The sequence below is a fragment of the Saccostrea echinata genome, unplaced genomic scaffold (assembly GCF_033153115.1).
Source record: "Saccostrea echinata isolate AGI-Se365-2 ecotype Australia unplaced genomic scaffold, CSIRO_AGI_Sech_v1 ptg000033l, whole genome shotgun sequence".
Classification (NCBI taxonomy): domain Eukaryota; kingdom Metazoa; phylum Mollusca; class Bivalvia; order Ostreida; family Ostreidae; genus Saccostrea; species Saccostrea echinata.
In genome coordinates, this window is record NW_026889782.1 from 2,527,117 (window position 1) to 2,550,000 (window position 22,884).

The 22,884-nt window shown below is 33.9% G+C and overlaps 1 protein-coding gene across 1 annotated transcript; it reads left to right on the forward strand.

The window, feature by feature from the left end:
• Positions 1-1,441: 1,441 nt before the first annotated feature.
• Positions 1,442-18,848, forward strand: LOC133198940 (uncharacterized). The gene is made up of 25 exons (XM_061334840.1): positions 1,442-1,502; positions 2,455-2,529; positions 2,648-2,755; positions 4,697-4,778; positions 4,939-5,065; positions 5,334-5,415; positions 6,641-6,832; positions 7,056-7,182; positions 7,836-7,952; positions 10,143-10,267; positions 10,756-10,880; positions 11,248-11,390; positions 11,575-11,691; positions 11,825-11,919; positions 12,301-12,430; positions 12,590-12,765; positions 13,586-13,674; positions 14,314-14,429; positions 14,552-14,668; positions 14,883-15,116; positions 15,593-15,694; positions 16,088-16,204; positions 16,622-16,738; positions 17,646-17,882; positions 18,601-18,848. Exons 1-25 carry the CDS (start codon positions 1,491-1,493, stop codon positions 18,846-18,848), a joined length of 3,210 nt encoding a protein of 1,069 aa, XP_061190824.1. The 5' UTR covers positions 1,442-1,490.
• The last annotated feature ends 4,036 nt before the right edge of the window (positions 18,849-22,884 follow it).

The following is a 22,884-nucleotide window of genomic DNA, read 5'->3' on the forward strand; positions in this document are numbered from 1 at the left end:
ATTTTTACTATGTGTTCCTATGTAAAACTTTGATCGCCCATTGTGGCCCCACCCGACCCCCGGGGGTCATGAGTTGAAGAAACTTGAATCTACACTACCTGAGGATGCTACCATATAAATATGACCAATGATGGCTTTGTTGTTCTTGAGAAGAAGATTTTTAAAGATTTTTCCTATATATTCCTATGCAAAACTTTGATCGCCCATTGTGGCCCCACCCGACCCCCGGGGGTCATGATTTGAACAAACTTGAATCTACACTACCTGAGGATGCTTCCAAGTAAATATGACCAATTATGGCTTTGCTGTTCTTGAGAAGAAGATTTTTAAAGATTTTTCCAATATATAACTATGTAAAACTTTGATCGCCCATTGTGGCCCCAACTTACCCCCGGGGGTCTTGATTTGAACAAACATGAATCTACACTACCTGAGGATGCTTCCAAGTAAATATGACCAATCATGGCTTTGCTGTTCTTGAGAAGAAGATTTTTGAAGATTTTTCCTATATATTCCTATATAAAACTTTGATCGCCCACTGTGGCCCCACCCGACCCCCGGGGGTCATGATTTGAACAAAATTGAATCTACACTATCTGAGGATGCTACCATATAAATATGACCAATTATGGTTTCGCTGTTCTTGAGAAGAAGATTTTTAAAGAATTTTCCTGTATATTTCCTATGTAAAACTTTGATCGCCCATTGCGGCCCCACCCTTCCCCCGGGGGTCATGATTTGAACAAACTTGAATCTACACTACCTGAGGATGCTTCCACTTAAGTTTCATGTTTTCAAGCACAGTGGTTCTTGAGAAGAAGATTTTTTAATGATGCCATTAATTTTTCACGAATTCTTAATTATCTCCCCTTGGAAGAAGGCGTGGCCCTTCATTTGAACAAACTTGAATCCCCTTTACCCAAGGATACTTTGTGGCAAGTTTGGTTGAAATTGGCCCAGTGGTTCTTGAGAAGAAGTCGAAAATGTGAAAAGTTTACAGACGGACAGACAGACGGACTACAGACAAAATGTGATCAGAAAAGCTCACTTGAGCCTTCGGCTCAGGTGAGCTAAAAATGAACACATTTTATATCAGCAAGTCATTCCCCCCCCCCCCCCCCAAATATACCGGTATTACGATACATTAAGTAACGTTTTCTGTCCGTAGACCCCAAATAACATGACTTGATTAAGTTTTGTACATGTATTGCTAATTGATTTTCCATCCTTAAACACAGCCTCAAGGCAGAAAGAAAGGAACAAACTAAAGGAACAGAGAAGATTGGCAAGATACGAAGAAAACAAGGCAACTGTTCCGTATTTTGGATTGAATTAAACTATTCTGATTTATATGTAAAGTGTATTTCCTATTTGTTGACGATTTAAAGTCCATTAGTTTCTGCTGCTTTATGCTATTATATAGTTTTTCTTTCTAGAAAGAAGATGAAAAAGCAAAGAAAAGAGGACTCAAAAGAAATAGAGCAGACAAAATGGACGACAAGGTCTTAAGATTTTTGTTTAAGCGAGGTCTTAAATCATCTTGATAATATATCCTTCTTTGTTTTCCGGTTCTTAAGAGGACATAAAGATGTTCGATAGAATTTCATGACTTACAAGACCGATAAAAAAATATTGTTTAGAAACTTTTTTATTTCAAATTTATAATTTATAGGAATTTTGTGTTTGTTTTAGAACACCCTTACATTTAAGAAAAAAACGGGAAATTTGTGGTGATCATCTAGAAGATATTACAATTACAAACAAGAAATATGACAAAGCAGATTTAATACAGCTTTTTTGTCAGTTCGTTTTCAGACACGTGTGCAGTGTTAGTAAATCGAACCGAAAATATCGATTAACAATAACAGAGCTCGAGCATATAATTATTTAAAAACAAAGGTGTTTGATGTACCGTTAGGAAGAATGCCCTTGTCGTAGAATAAAGAGAATGTAATACAAGTTCAAATCAGTGAAGGAAGGCCTGTAGAATCTGATACTGTCTTCTTTGGGATGGATAAACAGTAACAAGCCATTTTCCTTTGGTAATTTGAAATTTAACTGCAATGTGCGTATTTTTCTTGATAAGTGACTTTTTTCTCCTGTCTTATAAGATTATAGCAGACAGCAGTTGATTTCTTCTCGTTTTTAAGGATCAGTAAATGTTTTCTTAAATATTATCACAATTGTACCTGGTAAAGATTTTTTTTTTCAAAAAAGCTCAGTTTACATTGGATAATCCCATATAAAATAGTGAGGGCGCGCAGAACAATCGGGATTATAATCAAAGACTGAAAAGGCATAATTATATATCTTTTTAAAATTTTATATGACTTCGAAAGCAATGATCTTCTTTTTAATTTTATAGGGCATCAATCCTAATGATCCTGATTATTTCTTTTTAATTTATAGGAAATCGATCCCAATCAGCCTGATTTTTTTTTATTACTTTTATAGGACATCGATCCCAATGATCCTGATTTGCAGATGGTACTCAGCTTTGGAGTAGGAGTAGATGGTAACGTCAGATCTGTAAGTAAAATGATGAAAACAGGAACAGGTGCATGTATTGTTACATATTATCAAAAAATAAAAACAAATACAAAACAAACAAATACTTAGATAAATCATATTTGGCCGGATATTTTAGCCGAAAGGGACTCATCCCGAGAATTCCACGAGACTTCTGGAAGTCAGTCTGGACAGAACGGTTGAGACGGAAGTAGAGACAGAAAAAGAAGGCAAGCCGGGAAAACAGGTACATTTATTTGATAACTTCCGGGGATCATTACTTTGTTTTACTTTATAGTTTATATGTAGTCTTAATAAAATATACCCCTCTCCCTTTAAAAATAATATTCAAGCATTCAATACCTTGGCAATTTGATTGCACTGTACCTTTTGCAGTAAATATACAATTATGTCCCGAAATATTCCGAATGCACTCTTATAAACACAAATATCGTCTGGCCAGCAGCTTAATGATTAGATTAATGAGAGTTAGAGGCCCAGTAGGGAAGGTGGTCTTTTTTAACAAACATTTGAAATGTTTCAGAAATGATGAAAATCCTCAAAAAATCCTCAATAGTAAATCATACGGGTTGATAAGGTTTTTGGATCGAGTGACAAAATATTGAAAATTTCCATATCATTTCCTTTACTGAGAACTTGTCATTAAATTTGAGCTATTTTGTTTGATAAAATCAATGGGAAATGTTTAGCTATATAATTAAGGAGATATAGAGCTCATAAAGGTCAATGTTGGATCTCTTTTGCTGTTAAAATGCACTGGAAAGCTCGTGCATTCTTACCAGTATCCACAAACAGAATTTCAATAATTCTAGAGTCTTTTTAAACATTCCTTTACTTATTGAAATCGATAGCAAAAATTACACTTTTGTATAAAGCTATATATTTAAATTCATTTGTTACACAATTAAGTCAAAATCCCTATTTTTATGCCCCGCCATAAATATGGCCGGGGCATATAGTGTTTGTCATGTCCGTCTTCCGTCTTTCTGTCCTTCCGTCTGTCCTTCCGTCACACTTTGCGTTTACCTCTGTTCAAAGCTCAGTTTCAAAGAAACTATCCAAGATATTTTTATCAAACTTCATATGCTGATAGATATTGATGAGAGCTATGCAACTGCATCAACATTTTTTGACCTTGACCTTTCCTTTGACCTTGACCTCACTTTTCTTAAATTAGTGTTTAGCTCAGTTTTAAAGATACCATTCAAGATAGTGTAATCAAAAGTCATATGTTGAAACACACTGATGTAAGCTATTCAACTGCATCAACATTTTTTGACCTTGACCTTTCCTTTGACCTTGACCTCACTTTTCTTAAATTAGTGTTTAGCTCAGTTTTAATGAAACAATTCAAGATATTTTTAATAATCTTCACATGCTGATACATACTGATGAGAGCTATTCAACTGCATCAATATTTTATACCTTGACCTTTCCTTTGACTTAGACCTCACTTTTCTTAAATTAGTGTTTAGCTCAGTTTTAAAGAAACCATTCAAGATAGTGATATCAAACTTCATATGCTGATACATACTGATGAGAGCTATTCAACTGCATCAACATACCTTGACCTTTCCTTTGACCTTGACCTCACTTTTCTTAAATTAGTGTCAAACTTCATATGCTGATACATACTGATGAGAGCTATTCAACTGCATCAATATTTTTTGACCTTGACCTTTCCTTTGACCTTGACCTTACTTTTCTTAAATTAGTGTTTAGCTCAGTTTTAAAGAAACCATTCATAATATTTTTATCAAACTTCATATGCTAATACATACTGATGTATCCTTTTCAACTGCATCAACAATTTTTTACCTTGACCTTTCCTTTGACCTTGACCTCACTTTTCTTAAATTAGTGTCAAACTTCATATGCTGATACATACTGATGTAAGCTATTCAACTGCATCAATATTTTTTGACCTTGACCTTTCCTTTGACCTTGACCTCACTTTTCTCAATTTGTGTTAAAATGTTGCATTACTAATATACCTTCGGCGGGGCTTTCATGTCCTATGGACATATTTCTAGTTATATAATTGTGTAAAAGAAATATATACCTTTCATAATGTTAATATATGCCAAATGATTTTTCAAATTATGTAGATATCAGTCTTTTGAATAGTTTTACATGTCATTATTTCTATGTTGTTTTTTTTTTTCAGAGACGAAGAAAAAGAAATTTTGGACCAGGCTCCACAAACTGGCCGAAAGGTGTCGTCCCATACATCTTTGATGACAATTTAGGTCAGTTTTAATCTGAATCCCAGAACTCAGGTATTTAATCACCTTTATATAAGTTGAAAAAGGAAGCTCAAGCAATGGAAACTCGAGAATGTTTTCAGTGTAAAAGTAACACAATAAATCTTTAAAGCCATATAAGACAATTTTTGTTATATTTTTACAGTTGCCAACAGAGCGCCATTTCTAGAGGCTATTGAGATATTCAATCAGCTGACTTGTATTCGTTGGAAGCAGAAATCCTCAGCAGTGGAGACGGAAGTCGGCCATACAGGATTCGTTCGTGTTCTAAAGTAGGCACCCTCTTTAAGAATTGAATTTGCGTTAAGGAAGCTGTACAATTACTTTATGTAGAATATGTTTTAGAAAGAGAAATATTTTGCATTCCTTTTGTTTAACCGGTTCCTGATTTTTTTAAAATTTTAATTACCAGTTTTAACCATTTTTTTATATGGAGAAAAATTAACAGATGTTCTGTCTGACCCCCCTGTGACAGTCACAATCTGTTCTGCGCGTTTGTTTTTTTTTTTTCGTCAGCATTGAATTTTTGTAATTTAACAGCGGAGGCGGATGCAGTTCAGGGGTTGGTTTCCATGGCAACGAAGAACATCACATAACCTTAGCAGAACCCGGGTGTGGCTCAGTACGTACTAAATCAAAGTGGTTATTTCTTTATTTTCTGTCTTCTACAGAATTTTTGCATTTACTGTATCGAACCAACAACCATAGCATAACAGATGTACATGTTTTATCTCTAAGTCTACTAGTGTTTGGATTTAGATTGCTCATCGAGATGGTCGTCCAATTCTGAATTGTGAATAAAAGTCTGATTCTTTTACCAAGTGTCTTCTGTTAAGTAAATTAATCATATTAATAAAGTAATTTTACTGATCAATTTTAGTGTGCATATGGAGAAATGGTGTTCATTCTGCTCATTTACATATCGGCCATATTGGAGCCATAATGGCGACAGATTCCATAAAGGTTTATATAGAGAACGAATAAAAACCCGCAGATTTTTATATACTATCTATTTCGGATAAAGTTCTTCTGCCGATGTTTAGATTTTTCTTAATATCTTCTACCGGAAATGACGATATTGTTGATGCCAAAGTGAAAGTTGCGACCGCCTTTTTGATTTGAAATTTCGAAGCGAGAGTATAATGTTTTAATGAAGGAAAGAGCACAGAATTGGTGTCTTTATAATTTTTGGTGATTAAATGTAAGTGTTTATCACAAGTTGACAGAGTTCTTCCGCCGATTAATAGGTGCAGAAGAATGCCTTTTTTTAAAAAATACAGATGATTTATCATTCCATGAAGAGTTACGACCGCCTTTTAAATTTGAAAACGGAAATTTCTTGCATCAGTGTGACCTACTTATTACCAAAAAAAGATGGTTTCATGAGTTGCCAACTGTTAATAACCCAGAATTCTGCCCAAATAACTATGACGGAGGCTTAAAAAAAAACAAAATAAACTGTGCTTGCAGGTTTTAATATAAAAATTTTAAGAAAAGGAATATTTCGAGTTTTTGCAGGATCTTATGAATATTAATGAGAAGTAAATCACGTGGGAGCAACCTCATGAATAAACTGTACATCATTTCTCCATATGGTTACATGCATTTAAAATATTTCAAATTGGAGAGAGCCTCGAACGATTGAGGGAATACTATCAATTAGAAATAGATAAGATAAACACCAGAATATAATAAAAAGTCAAATGAGCAAAATTAAGAGGAGCATGTTTAATCAGGATTTTCACCCGAAAACGATAGCACGAACTTTCATAATTACAAATTGTTAATATTTTTAAATCATATGAGAAAAATCTTGTGCCTCTATAACATGCTGGTATTTGTTGTAGGTCAGTATTGCTGTACATGAAATGCTGCACAGACTTGGACAGAGACACGAACAGTCCCGTAATGATCGGGATCGATATGTCAAAATAATTTGGGACAACATCGATCCCAACTACAAAAATAATTTCTACAGACGATTGACCTACAACCGTAACCCGTACGATGTAGGAAGCGTGATGCAGTACGGGTACACGGTAGGTATTCTCTCTATCATTGAATACAATTGCAAATAAGCAAATTAAAAGAAATATATACATCAGCTTTTTGATAATAACTTTTTCATTCATTGATATTAATTGTCTTATTAACAATGTCAACATCCTCAGTCTTATTCTTTGGAGACTATTAATTTCATATACTGAACCCGAGAAAATGTAAATTTCTTTCAAAATATCGTGTTCCTTTCTTTATTTCAAGTCATTTGGCGGTGGAAAAGCAACGATAGAACTTAAGGATAAGAATCTCTACTTCCTGGAAGTTCCTGGTGACCAGGTCATGTCTTTCTATGATTTAAAAGATCTGTTGGACCACTATGAATGTACAGGTAATTGAAGATGTTAGGCAAATTGTAACTACTTATTTAAAACTGTATCCTGCATTTAATACAGAAAGAATAAAGGTAACTGAATGCTTTTCTATTTCGTTTGTAGCCACATTGTTTAAATTGGGGAGGGTTTGCTTAAACTTATACATTAGAAGCAAATATATTGGCAGTCAAACACACAGCAAATTATGTAAATGAAAGTCAATAGAAAACTTGAACATCTATTAATTTACTAGTTCATGATTTTTAATACGAGGTTTGGTGAATCTAATTTTTTGAATGTTTTAGAAGTTAACATTATTATATTTAATGATCCAACGTTTTATTAAAAGCTTAAGGAATGAATTACTACAGTTGACATGAAAATATGTAGCTACATTTCATTCATCTAGTGTAAAAAACAAAGTTATTTTGCAAAGAAAGTGAAAAAGAAAATACTTTTCGACTGGAGAATATGAAGCCATACGTTGACTGTTGTCCAGTTCTTAACATAACATACATGTAGATATGATACGGTTCACTCACTTCTATTCATTATAGGTATAAATTGGTTATTACAAACGAACCTATTAACCCTATATAGTGAGGTTCAAAAGAAAAAAAAAACTGACAGCTTTATATCTTTAAATTGTTATTTTCTGGGTTTTTTTTAGCTCATTGTACCTCCCCTCCAGTCTGTCAGAATGGGGGATACGTGAACGTAACTTGTGGGTGCACCTGTCCGGAGGGGTTCACTGGTAACCTGTGTCAGACCGTCGTCACAGACTCTGGTAAGTGCTGCCTCCAGGCTCCGTTTGAAACATTACAGGGAACATGTATGGGAGGGAATGATTACTTGTTTTAGGTCACTACATGTCAAAATATCAGCATTACACACATGACGAAACTACACCTTTCAGTCAACCGTATGATCACTGAAAGGTCTGGATAGGTGACTAAATGACAGAACTTTGTCATTTAGACACATCTAGTAAATATTCAGTTATTTTCCAGTTAACTGAACGGCAGAGTTGTATCCTGTGACAGCCAGTGTCAGTGGAATGTCACTGGTGAAGGTGAATTCCTCCCTTGATATTGCTAAATACTGTAAACAATCACTTATTTTCTTGAAGATTTATTTTTGTTGTTTTTTGGTATGAAGCGACTCACGAATTTCCGTCTTTGTCAACCTCGAAGTTGAATCCCCACGAACATACCTGTTTTCCTCAGAGCACAAAGCTTTGACCTTAAAAATAATATGTGATTTTGCAGTACAACCCTAACTTAGCAATACATAATGTGTTTTTGAAGATTCACTGAGCCTTGCACATGTAAGTAAATCCCTTTTATTCTGGGAATTTCACTAAGCAAGGTAATTTCATGCTTAATTTCATAAATAGAAACTGTGGGCAAACATTGGATTGCTCACTGACCAAGATTAATATATGCAAACAAATAGTTTTGAGTTATACATGTACATTCTACTGTAAGATTCAAAAAAAGAATCCAGAGATTTAATTTAATAATGAAATATACGTATATGATTAACTGTACATTCGAATTCTGTTTTATTTCACTAACTACTTATTGTTCGTTTTCGAAGCCAAAGGAAAAAAAATCTTAACCCAATACAGCTTTGCAGGGTGAAAAAGGAGTAAGAATGTAAAAAAAACTCTTTGTTATGTCAATACTTCATACTGAAAATAAAAAAAGGACAGTTAAGCATCCTGTATAAAGAAATGGATTACAGACGATTTCTTGATGAACAGGAATCCGATAGGACCGTATGGATGTTACAAACTGGAATGCTACATGATGCAATAGGCTGATTGATTAACAGGTCGTAAAGCGGCATTATTCGGGTGTGACAAAGATTTCCAAATTTTAATCGATGTAAATGATGAAGGCGTCGAGTATGAAGGTTGAAGAATGAGAGTTCCAGTAGCTCCTGTGTGGTTCAGCATGACCAGTTTGGTGGGGTGTTGACATTATGTTTCCATTAAAGGGTCCATGAAGTTGTATGTCATCAGAAATGGAGCACTGTCAAATATCAGATATAGAGATAAGATTCTTTGTCCAGTTTTACGACCATTTGACGGTACAAAAAGTACAGAATTCGTTCTGATGGATGATAATATAAGACAAAGGGCAATCATTGTGAAGCGGAACCTTGAGGCAAGGTCTATAGAGAGAATGGAATGTTCTATTGTGGCAGAATCAGCAAAAGGGTCCTGTTCCATCCAATACAAATGAACATAAAGGTGCTCTTGTTGAGCTCTACTAAAAGGACCATTCATTCATCCATTCGTATTTTCTCCACGCGATGCAGGGCTTTTTTTCACGCATGGGGAGGGGGGTTACACAAAGTATAATAATGGTCGGATCAGTTAAAATGGCTTTCGCTGAAAAATATGCAATCAGTGCATATGGAAATTCACTCTAAATCAGGGGATGTACTTACAATGAAATTGGTACTCTTGTCGTTTTGTATTAGTAAATATTTACCATTAGTTTTTGTATGAAATATGTTGTTACTTTACAGAAGAAACCATGAGATTTATGTTGCTTATATATACTCTAAATAAAATAAGAAATGAAGAATTTAACATTTGTTTACTTTTTTGATGAGTATACCTCACAGTCAGAGAGAGAAGACATTGTTTGAGGTGTCCGTAGTTTCAAATACGTCTAAATTATTCATTAGTTTTAGTTTTGTTTCTGTTAAAAGTTTGAATCCGTTGTGATTTACTTCGTGTCTTCTTAAAATGATGCTTCATTCTGATGATTCATTAGTAGGTAGTTTACTTGTGGAGTTGTGAGTTTGTGCCGAGGAAATTCAATAAATGAAACACTTAAAATCTGAATTAATTCCTAGTCTTTAAATTGGTATTTCAGTAAACTTATTCTTAATCAAAATCATCTGACTCAAGGAATATATAATCTTGTTTAATCCACTTGAACATACTCCTCTCCTTTTTCAGATTGTGGGGGATTTGTTTATTTGAAGGAAGCTACCATTCTAGGCGAAAACAAAGATGTTTTTGTGACATCCCCTAATTATCCCGGCCAAGCCGGACAGGGAAAAGTTTGTAGATGGGTTGTGAAGGTACGACATTAACTTTGTTTTGCGAAACAGGTTTTGCGACGTTATTCTATGAAGGCAATACATTGAAAAGCATTTAAGTTGCTAAATATAGAGATGCAGGAAAACTGGCACATTAGAACTCTGCCTGCACAGCACATTTCGGGGCTATCAATCGGGGAATTCAAGACGATGCTGTCATAAGAATTCTATTAATAATTTTGGAGAAAAATGACTAAAAAATGAAAATTAATTGAAAATTATTTGCTATGAACAATTGAACAATTTCTTGAACATATCGACATTATCCTTGAACAGAAGGACAGTAGATTTAACATTTTCATTAAGGGACTGTTTGACCAAAATTACAAACGAAACCTGTTTCAAAACTTTTTTATTCTAGATCTCATCTGATTAGCTACATATTTTTCTGAAATGTTAAAATCTGTTTAGAAAGTATTTACTATTGTTAGGTTTCAGTGCTGACCCGAATATTTTAATATACCTTACAGGCACCAGAAGGATACATCATTAAAATGACAATTGACGACCTTCATATGGCCTTTAACCCGGATACACTTCGTTGTTATCACTGGTTGGAGATTCAGTACAATTTACCCGGACAACCTGGAATACGGTAATGTTAATACAAAAATATTGTAAAAGGTTACTTAACACCAAGATATAAGCAAAATATGGTGTCGGACATAAGGCAAGAAATTTGAATTCTGTATATGAAGGACTCGCATGAGTAACAGAAACTTATGTATTTGAAACACAGTAACTTCCAATTTGCACGCTTTGACAGTTAAACATGGACAGAGAGCGTATGTTTTTTTTTCTTCATTTTACCGTTAGATACTCACGAACTTGTACTTATTTTACTGAAACAAAAATAAACTTTAGTATTAATACTGTATCTGTAGTTTGAAGAAGTAAATAGAAAAAGACAAATGTTTCAAGCATTTTGGAGGGTAACATAATGGCGATTTTTTTTTCTCTAGGCGATGTGGAGATATTGTTGGAGAAACCTTCCTGACATCGGTGGATTCCCCAACATTAATGATTGTTACCATGGATACCAGATTTGCTGGCAGCAGGGTTACACACAAAGGATTCAGGCTTCATTTCGAAAAAGAAAGAGAAGGTAAAAACGTACTTAATTTCACAGTAAATTTATCGTAAATCTCAATGGTAAGACGAATGTGTTTCTTCCACAACTACCAGTATTCAGTTAAAAAAACAAAACAATTATTATCATTATTATCTCGAAAATATATAACGAAGGAGCCTTCATTTGATTCTATATGTTTGCATTTCCCTGTGAGTAGTATGCAGGGACAACCCTTGTCAGTACGGGACGTGTTTCCCTACTGAGCTGAAGGTGTGCGAGTACAAGTGTGTGTGTCAACCCGGGTACATTGGGGACAACTGTGACCAAGTCATTGGTAAGGCGTCACCTTTTTGTTTTGTTCTATAATTATATAACTCTATTGGATCAAAATCTAAGTTAGAGATGAATAGACTTTGTCAGAAAATACTAAGTTACTGATTCAAAAGAAATATAATTTCTTTCTTCAGCTGATGTCAAGCTTAAATGCACCTTTGAGAGGCATGAAAAGTGTTTCTTTCAAAATATTCAAGAAGGAGACAATTTTGAATGGGGTCCTGGGTTTGTAAGTATAAACTTTGCTGTTTTTTTATTAAAATGAAATTAGGCAAATTGTTAAAGAGTGAAGTTATTTTCATCAATAGATATGAAGTGCATTTTGAACAAGTGTATATGCTATACATTCAATAGCAATATGATAAGTAAAAATGATCCTTTTGAAGAATGTAAGTTTATAGTTTTCCTATGAACTTGATGAAAGTTTGAGTACACCCGAAAATATAATTTCTTCTTTTCACAGTAACCTGAAATTAAAATTAAAATAGCAGCTTCTTTAAAATGCATTAAATTTATGACTTTTTTTTCAAAACAATTGATACTTGTATCTGATTTGATTTGTATTCCATGGGTAAATATAACTGTACTTTCTATCCCTTAATCCTTTAAGAAATATACTTCGTCAGTGGGAACAGGACCAGAGGAAGCCTATAGAGGAGAAAGTTACCTCTTCACAGAGATGTCCTCACCCAGAAAACCCGGGGATAAGGCTATCCTACAGACTGCTGTACCCCTCCCAGGTGATAATAATCTCACAAGTATTGTGTAATGAAGACGACACATTGTTTACATCGCCTGATCTATCATTATAACGTGTATTGTTAACATTGTTTTAGATAAACGCTATCTAGTTGTATCAAATTTCTTTTCAATATTTTTTATATATATTGTCTTGTCAGAAAAAGCAGGTTGTCTGTCATTTGCATACAATATGTTTGGATTGAACGTAAACAAGCTGACATTATATGCGGAGGGAACAAGCACGGCGAAAACTTCTCTTTGGTCTAAAGAAGGAAATCAGGGCGCTGATTGGTTGATGGCCCAAGTCAATGTACCGGCCACAGCGGGACTGAAGGTTTGTTATTCCTGTTGCAAGAGTTTTCTTCTAACAACTCTTTCTGAAAAGAAGTTTTATTCAAAGAGAAAACAACGTCATTAAAGGGTATTCTTAATCCAGCATGATTTTTTTTTTAAATTTATAACATCAGAAAAGGTTTCAAATATTTTTAAGGACATATGCAACATAGTTTGAACTTTATTGTCTTTTTCCCTGGAGTTGAAGAGTTCCAAAACTTGAAGGAACTGTGTGCTACATTTTAATGTCTATATATGCTGTTGTACACTTCTTCTAAAACAATTTTTGATAAACAAAACATCTAGAATATATGTTTAATAATTTTTGTATATTTTTCTTTGAATTACACAAGAATTTTCATCAATTAATATCTTTTCAAAACCCCTGGTAATGCATGCTGATTTTTTGTCTACGAACATCTGATGGCACTGTAATCTTAAATTAAGAATATCTTGAAAAATTATCAGTAGGTAAGGTACGTTGCATATGTCCTTAAAATATTTAGATGGGATTTTTGTTAAAACATAAAATATGATAAATGAAATGGTTAAATGAGATACCTATCTGTCGATATTTACTTTTCAATGATCAAAATATTAATTTGATTTAAAGTAAATGTTGTAGTTTTTAGAACTGTTTACCCAGGTCATTTATTTTTAAAGTCTGAAAAAGTGAATTTCAGTATACATATATCTACCAAATGTACACTTAACATACTGGTTTCAATACTCTAATTATTCCAAGTAAATTTGGACTATGTAATGAGAAATACATGAATATTATCATGGTTGTGACTTTTTCCCCATTCTGTATATTTCAGTTGTCGTTTGAAGCTCTTACTGGCGATGCTTGGGATAGTGACGTAGCTCTTGACGAGATCACGTGGGAGGTGGGACAATGTGGTGAGTAGTTTACCTAAATCAGATGTTACCTTGAAATTGTTCCATAAACGTAGTCTACACATATTTTAATAACCTATGTATATACTGAGAATCATTTAAATAGTATGTTGGTGTATTTGGCAGAAAAAAATCATTTCTTTTCCTATGATAAGGCACGTTTTGTAATATTGCAGTAATTTAGATGACTCCAAATAATAACGTATGTCTAATACTTTCTTCCTGAAGCTTATTCACTTGTTAATTTTATGTATTAAAAAGTATATATTAAAAATAGTGCATTACAGAATGTCTCTCTTTAGTAAACTCTGAATTTTTGCCATAATTTAAACTCACTTGAATGTCAAGACAGTTTAGTTTTATAAACCTGGTATACAGCGTCTTCCATATATCTGAGTAGAAACATTTCACTCTTGGACACCCAGATATATGAAATGTAAACAAATAAAAACTCATATTCCCCCTGGGTGATTCAGCAATACTCAATCGAAATCTTCTGGCAGTTTTAACTTTAAAATATCATTTATTTTAAGGATACAGTTTTGGGTATTTGATTCGTTTGATATTTGAAGAATGAAACGGCACTATATTTTAGCAGGGAAATATTTTACACTGATGAATAAAAACATTTTTGTTTCATAGATGCAAGTAAGCTGAAGAATTGTGTAGAACTGGGAAAAGAGTACGAGGGAACACGTGACTATACTAAAAATGGGGTCAAATGTCAGGCATGGGCAGTCAACGAGCCTCATGATGTACCTGCAAGTAAATATCACCTAGAATCAACTCAAAATATTTATGAAAAGTTCATACTTTACTAGTTACACACAAGAAAAGAAACCTATCCAAATTGATTGTACTGTATGAGCTTATTTGACTGTTTCTAGAGTATGCCTACCTTGCGACAGAATCCAACTACTGCCGAATCGCTGACGAGCCCTCTCCGTGGTGCTACACCACATCAGCTACAACACGGTGGGACTGGTGTGCCGTACCCTACTGTAGTAAGTAAACAACCTTAATAGATGAACTTGTCTTTCATCAAATTACAAAGTTTATCTGATTTAAATTATTGATATATACTGCTTAAAATATGTCATTTAGCCATGTTATTTGGTTTTTACACTTATCCTTATTTATTAGTTTTTATTTTCTTACAATATTACTCAATTTGTCATAAATTTGCACTGACATTTTTAATAACGCATCTTATGTAAGGTGCAACGGAGTGTGCGTACACAGCTAATGGCGCGGATTACAGTGGGACCATGAGCCACACAAAGTCAGGTTACCCCTGCCAGAGATGGGACTCGCAGACTCCACATGCTCACGACTACAACAAGCTAGATAAGGATGAGAACTACTGTAGAAACACGGACAATAGTCCTCAGCCCTGGTGTTATACCCAGGACCCACACATACGCTGGCAGGAGTGTGAAGTTCCGCGGTGTGGTAAGACAAAAAAATGTGTGGAGGTAAAGCTTTGCTTATACAGATTCCAATAATTTGCTAGAACAAGGTCGATTTATTTATAAATTAGGAACTTAATGTTATGGTATTGTGTAGTAGAAATGACATTAAGTATCTATGCACATTTTTAATCACGTTTATTTATTAGTGGGAAGTCATTCGGAATTATGCCGAGGTACTACTGTAACAAATTCGTTCCGTTTTAAAATCTGCATAATGAATCAATAATTTTTAATCCATGTCGAGTCAAAAGTCAAGAAAATGAACATTCTTTGTTATATCTTGAACTCTGTAAATAAATTCATATATAATTTTTATGCCTTTATTCATATACATGTATATAACTAAGAAAAAAAACATGTAATTACAAACGTTATCAATGGATTTATCCCTTCCTCTCTAAAGTAAAAAATACTGCTACTGAACTAAATGATGAATTGAAGGTGATTTTTTTGCAGAGAAGATAGAGAGGGATTGTCTTATGACAGGAAGAGGTTTAGATTATGTTGGAAAAATTAGTGTATCAAGCTCAGGAAAAACATGTCTAACTTGGACAGATGGTAAGTGCCGATTTCTAAAATTCTGATCAAACATAGAATGAAATGTGTATAAAATGGACTGATTCTTGACATGTGGAAAAGGAAAATTAAAAAAAATAGGATATTATAAAATTCAGTCTGAGTTATATGGATGTAAGCTATGTTTATACAATTTATAGATGCATTAATTAAGTGAATCTATGAATTTTTACTGCTGACAGCTCAATAACTGACCAAAGTATCTTTTAAAAGTATGTTTAATCAAAGGATAAAAGTCATATTGGAATTATTTTCTTTTTGAAAATGGACTTGAGATAAATACCACTTTTAAACATAATACTGTTTGAAAGTAAGGTATGACACCAAATGATTAAATATTTTGGAATATAGTAGAAGGTCTCCTTGTTATTTCAGAGTCGATGAGTGATGAGGCTAATTACTGTAGGAATCCTGATTCTTCCTCAAAGCCTTGGTGTTACGTACAGGGAGACACGGGTCCCACGAAGGAGTACTGTAATATAGCATCATGTGGTAACTACTATTTATAACTGTTGCTGATTACTCACCTAGTAAATGATATATACCGATACTAATTATAGTTACCTGAGTACACATCCAGTCGTGTAGGAAGGGATCTACTGATACAAATTAGAATAAAATTAGTAAACATCCTAACGTGTGTTTAGGGATCTACTTATATAATTACAGTTAACTGAGTACACACCACATAATGTGGTTAGGGACCTACTGATTCAGTAATAATAAACATCCTGTCGTGTGGTTAGGGACCTACTGATACTATAATCGTAAACATCCTACCATGTGGGTAGTGATCTACTGATACAATTAGAGTAAACTGAATATTTTAAAATCCCGTTATATGGTTAGGGAATTAATACAAAGTAAAAAATGAAACAATTATATATATTCTGTTTTCACTCATTGCAGCTGATTCGCCATGTTTTCCAAATCCGTGTAAAAACAGAGGACAATGTGAAGTGGCAGGAACCTCGTTCACATGTACCTGTCTGAACGGGTTCACCGGAGATAACTGTGAAATAGAGGGTAAATCATTATCTTACAAATACATAATTATACAATAAAAATTAAAATGTGAAATGTACTAGTTAAAGTATATAAGTTAAATTTCTCTTTCGAGGTGCCAGTTGCATTGTTATACTGTGCATTGGAGTTTTCATTTAAGATATTCTGATGATGGTGATAATTAATTGAATTTAATTTTCTGTAAATTTCATATTAACTTAGAGAAAGGTTCGGAACATTCCATTTATTGTAGGTATAGTGACTCCAGTCAGCTTGCTTCTATTCAGTACTAAATGTAAAATAATTTTATTTTCAAAAAAATCCAAAAATAACTTGAGTAATTGACAAAGAAAAGGACTATTCTACGAGATGAATTTAAACTAAACACTATACAGTTTTTTTTAGTGCTATAATACAAAAGAAATGAACTTCTCGTTCAGATATATCACCGAAATATGGCTGAAATATTTCCGACTCGGTGTTAAACAATAATAATCAATCAATCGGATATATATTAACATGAAAGTTATACACCATAAAACATCAGTAAGTTAAAATATGATTTTAATGAACTCATGACATCGGATATATCACCGTACATATTAAATATGAAAGAATGAATGTATAAAATTGACATGTCATTTGTCTTTATTCTTTTTTTTTTTTAAATGTTAATGGAAAGAGAACTATTTCAAATAAACCTTAAATCAGAAGTGTATTTTTGGACATTGCGTGTTTCCCTGAAACTTAATTGCAAAATAGGACAGATTACTAAGAATCAATACATTTTACAGTTTATTTATAGCAAGATGTCTATAATATTTCAATTCAATTTACAGTTCAATTTAGTGTGTTATGCAATGCATGTACAATCACCATTATATTTTTTTAATATCAAAACTTTTTCATAAAACAATCATGTTTTCAGATCAACGACAGGATCCCGAGTGTAAAAGAACAACAACAGGATGGGAATACCTAGGAAAAATAAATGTGACAGTATCAGGGAGGTCCTGTCAGGCCTGGGCGTCACAGACTCCTCACGCCCACTCAGCCACGACCCTGCCTGAGAACTACTGCAGGAACCCAGACGGCGAGGCGGCCCCCTGGTGTTATACCACAGACCCAAACAAACGATGGGAGCTCTGTAATATCCCCGACTGTGGTAAATAAGAATCAACTCTATTTTTTTTTAATTAAATGAAATAAGAAATTATCATTTTTAGTAATTTTTCAAGCCTGTGCATATTTCGATTAAAATACTTCGTACGCAAATGTTTTTCCCTTTTGCCAAAGGCTTAAACAATTAGAACCTCAAATGTCTCTGGAAAAAGGAAACTTGTTCATGCAATTAAAAAGCATTATTTTGATTTCGATAATTTCGGCTACTATTTTATAGAATTCAAACATTGTATAAGCATGGGCAGTTCGCCATTTTCAAAACTGAGCTCTAGTTTGTAAAGAACTTAAACCAAGTTGTAAGCGACATAATAGTTGCTTCAAGAAAATTCCCCAATTCGTCCTATGACTATCGCGTAACAACTTTGAATTCCTTTGTTAACTGACACGTATATGTTTTGCTCCAGATGTCTATAAAAAGATCGACGTTTTCAGATTAAGTCTTTAAAATGTTAGTTACATGTATACACATACATTAACCATATGTTTAATTTAAATCATTATATATAAAACAGACCATTTTTCTGTCAATTTACGAACAATTGCCTGAAACATGTTAAATCCATACCCAATTTACAATCAAACTGTGTCTCAGAAAAAAGGGATAGAACTATTTTTCAATCTTTTCAAGGCTTTCACTAAAACAATAAAGAGAAAAAAATTCCTTTATACTCCAATCATTCATAAAGATAACTCTTTTACAGTAACGCCAGCAACGGAATGCCTCACTAGCTCAGATCCTACAGGAAAACGCTACTTCGGAACACATAACGTGGCTGATACTGGAGACCTATGTCAGGCATGGAGCAGTAACTCACCTACTGCGCATAGTTTTGGAAATCTCGCTGATCAATCTAACTACTGCAGGAACCCGGATGGTGAGAGCGCCCCCTGGTGTTACACAGTGAATCCAAATGTTCGCTGGAGCAAGTGCAACATTCCTCATTGCTGATATCTGTTGTTATTTTAAGAAATTCTAACACTCTATTGATTGCTGTAGTATCCTATTATAGATAATGAGAGTTAAAACTGTTTTGCCTACAGCTTATGATACCTTCTTTATATATGTCATACCAAAAGTTTATGTTGCTTTCTGTGGACTTTGTGAGAGTTGGTTTATCTTCCTATTACTGTTAAATAGTTCAATTTATCTGCCACTCTTACATCATTGTTCAAAATTTTTTTCTACTTGTTAAGTAGAAATTAATAAATCTCGATGCAAAATGTCACTTTGATGCCCATAATGTTTTATTAAATATCTTTTCATTTGTTGTTCTCCTTTCTTTATTTATTTGGTTATCACAGCTTACCCTGTCGTTGTACACAGCGCCTTCTGGGCTTGAAAATAGATCAGTCCAAAATGGTATATGGAAAACAACCGTAAACGTTGGAATATTTATAGTATTTTCCAATTATTACCAGAAGTTGCAATCGCTACTCTACAGTGGTATCTCCGTTCTTTACCCTTCCTTTCACACATTGCAATATAATTGTTTAAACTTGCATTTATAACACAATATTTTATGCATAACAATGGAAAATATCTATTCTTTCTTTATGATTAATTTCAAAAATAGTTTAATCTAAATGTCAAAAATACAATATGTAGTTTCATGTAGTTACTTTCATTAACTAGATGCTATCATAAGACAGTAATACCCGCACTAATGTGTTTGCCTCAAACTGCAGGCACGTAGCATCAGGGGGGAGGGCAGAGGCGGCCTGCCTCCTCCCCCCTTTTTTTCGAAACATAACTTTTTACTATTGAAAATGTTCATGAAAGTTGAACCCACCCCCACCCCACGAAATAGGATTTTTGAGTTTTGGAAAATAAATTTTCTTTGGCTTGTCAAGTTTTTTCAGGTAAGTTGAAATTTTTTTCTCTGGCTGCCCCCCCCCCCCCCCTCCCCACTTTCAAAAACGTTGCTACATCCCTGAAATGTGCTCTGACTGCTCTCCTTCATATTCTGGTAACCAGGGAAGAAGCACACATTTAAATCAAACATAAAATGCTCAGGTGAACATGCAGCCCATATGGGCCTATTATGTAAATCAGGTGCGGATCCAGGAATTTTTTCCAGGGGGATCCAACCCAGAAATTTCTTGGCAAGCAAAAAAAAAAAAAAAAACAAAACAAAACAAAAAAAAAAAAACAAAAAAAATGAAAACAAAAACACTTAAACTCCTCTCCCAAATGTGAAAACCTATTTCATGGTAGTGGAAGTGGTGGTAGGGGGGGGGGGGGAGAGAGTGAGGGTTTGGCCGTTCACTTTTTAAGCTTCATATGTATAACTTTTCATACCAACTTAACAGGGGTCCGTGTTTTTTAGGGGGGGGGGTGTTACAAGGTCACTTTTTTATGTAGTTGCTTTCGTATATGGGTTCCGGACCCCCCCCCCCCCCCAGATCCGCGCATGTTAATATTTCATTACCAGTCTTATATTACCTAATGTAAATTCTGATAAAGAGAGAATTTTTGAAAGATTTGTGTAAAAAATTTTATTACAACAGGTGATGAATTGTAATTGGGATTATAACCTAAACATTAAGTATACTGCACTCTTTTCGTCAACTTCTGGTTATGCGAGAAAAACTACAGAATTTGAGCATTAAACTTTTCCATTAATTTCATTGATGCACCTAATTGATTTTCCCTTTATTCCTCCATGAGCAGTCGATGAACCAATCTCGCACACACATGGGGCCTTCTGAAGATTTATTAGTAGGTTATGGACAGTGCTCTCACTATCATTCAACTAATAGGCTATCTTATATCGACGATCTACAGTGACAGCGTCTTTTGCCATTGCCAGTAGCTGTTTGTTCTACACGGGAACCCGATCAAAAAGCTTCCGCTTTGAAAACTCTCATTTCACTTGTGTACTAAAGATCTAGTGATATTTAAATATTTTTTTCTTCTGTAGTCATTTAAAGTTTCTTAGGGCGTCATTACGACATCTAAATCAAACCCAACTGCTCTCCGGTGCGCCGTAACGTCGCCATTTTTTAATTCGTATGTTGCGTTTACCATTTTCCCACTTTAAATGCTCGGGAAACTGCCAAAAATTAAGCAAATGCCTTGATATTTTAAGAAAGACGAAATAATAGTTAGTGGATTAAAAATAGGATAATTTTTACCCCAACCTTATCTATTTAATACTTTTATTTCAAAATAATACTCGTGTATTCGCTAATGAAACCATGGGGTTTTTGATCGTGCGCCGTAGAATATTGACCGGGGATCATTTGTCTACGTAGAAATTTGCCCTCCCCCCCCCCCTGGTCAATATTCTACATAGAAAAATGACCCACTTTTTTGTAGGAATTTTTTCCCCCTGTGGATTGTAGAATAATGACCCTGTGTCATTTTTTGATTGCAGAAAGAAAAAAAACTGCATGGTTTTGGTAGGATAATTGATGTAAGGTAAATACACAAGGGTTAAATCACGCAGCCTTATGATATGAAATGTTCATTTCTAAGAGCTTTAAAGTTTAAACGACAAAAGGTTATACTATACTTTACATTAATAATACAAGATCTTTTATCACCATTAAAGGAGAGCCTAACAAGGTTATAATGATGTTCTATCACTATTAGAGCAAGAATACATGTACGTACATTCTTTGATTTGTTTTGTCACAATTAATAAAATAAGTTTCCACAGTTGTAATCATTTTAAAAATAAAGATCATTTTCTTAGCCTGTGTAAGAAAGGGACACATAAAAATAAAAAAATTTATAGCTTCCATAATTGTAATCCTCTTTGATTTTACTCTGGAAAAATAATGTGCAACAAATAAGAAATATAATTAGTCTTCCTTTTTTCTTAAGAAGGTATAAGAAAGGTTAACAATTTGGAATCCTACTCAAATAAAGCTTCACTTCTATATGAATAGGGATTCTACCTATAGGGCTGGGATTAGTTTTTGTCTGTACAAAAAGCTTGTCGATTCCCGTTCCAGTTATTGACTTTAGGCTAAATGCATGTAATAAATTGATTTTCATAAATCATTTCCGTGGATTTAATAAAGACATGCCATTAATGAACATGGATTCGAATTATATAAAGGAAATCCAAAGGGATTGCAGTTATTGATATGTAGCCCTACTGTTTCAAAACTTAAGATCTGCTTAAGAATATTGACTCAGTACAAAAGTACATGTATGTTATTCTAAATATTTTAAGCTCAAAGAATACAAGCAGTACGTAACATAGTAACCCAGGCAAGCATTACAGACGGAAGGAATTTTTAAAGCAATGTGATTAAATTCTAAGGAATGTATACAACTGAAATCCATCGCAGCTCCTTGCAGCCGAGAATACCTGTATCGAGTTACACTGAGTGAGATATTATTGTCCTCGAAGAAAGTGTGCTATACTGAGGTATTGTTCCGCTTGACTGTGTTTAAGGTACATTGGAATGTTACGATTAGCTCACTCTTTAGTGTGTCTTATATCAAGAATGGGAATGCATAAAGGATAGATAATCGAAGGAAATACACAAACCTATTAAAAAAAATTAAAATAGTCTTTGAAAATGCGAAAATTTAGAATTATAAAAAATGTGGCACCAGGTGGATTCGAACCCCCGATTTAAAAAAAAAAGTACTTATGGTGTGATTAGTCAGCTCTTATACCAATTGAGCTATTCCGACTGTACGCATAAAATGTATAAATATGAACCAGATTATCAAAATCAACTTTCATTATTTTTTGTAGGTTTTTGTTAATTTCGACCCTAGGGCAGGGGTATCCCTAAAAGTCATATCTTAAATTATTCCTTAATCACAACCTACCAAAATATCGCAATTTTATTTAGGGGCAGGCCTGCCCTGAAGGACTTCTATGCCAAAATTCATGCAAAAGTCGGCGCTTTAATGGACAAAATACTGTTTTGGCCAACTTTGGATTTTTATTCTTAAGTCGTAAATAATAAGTTTTACGTGAAAATACAAATTCGAAAAAAATAGACATTTATACGGAAGA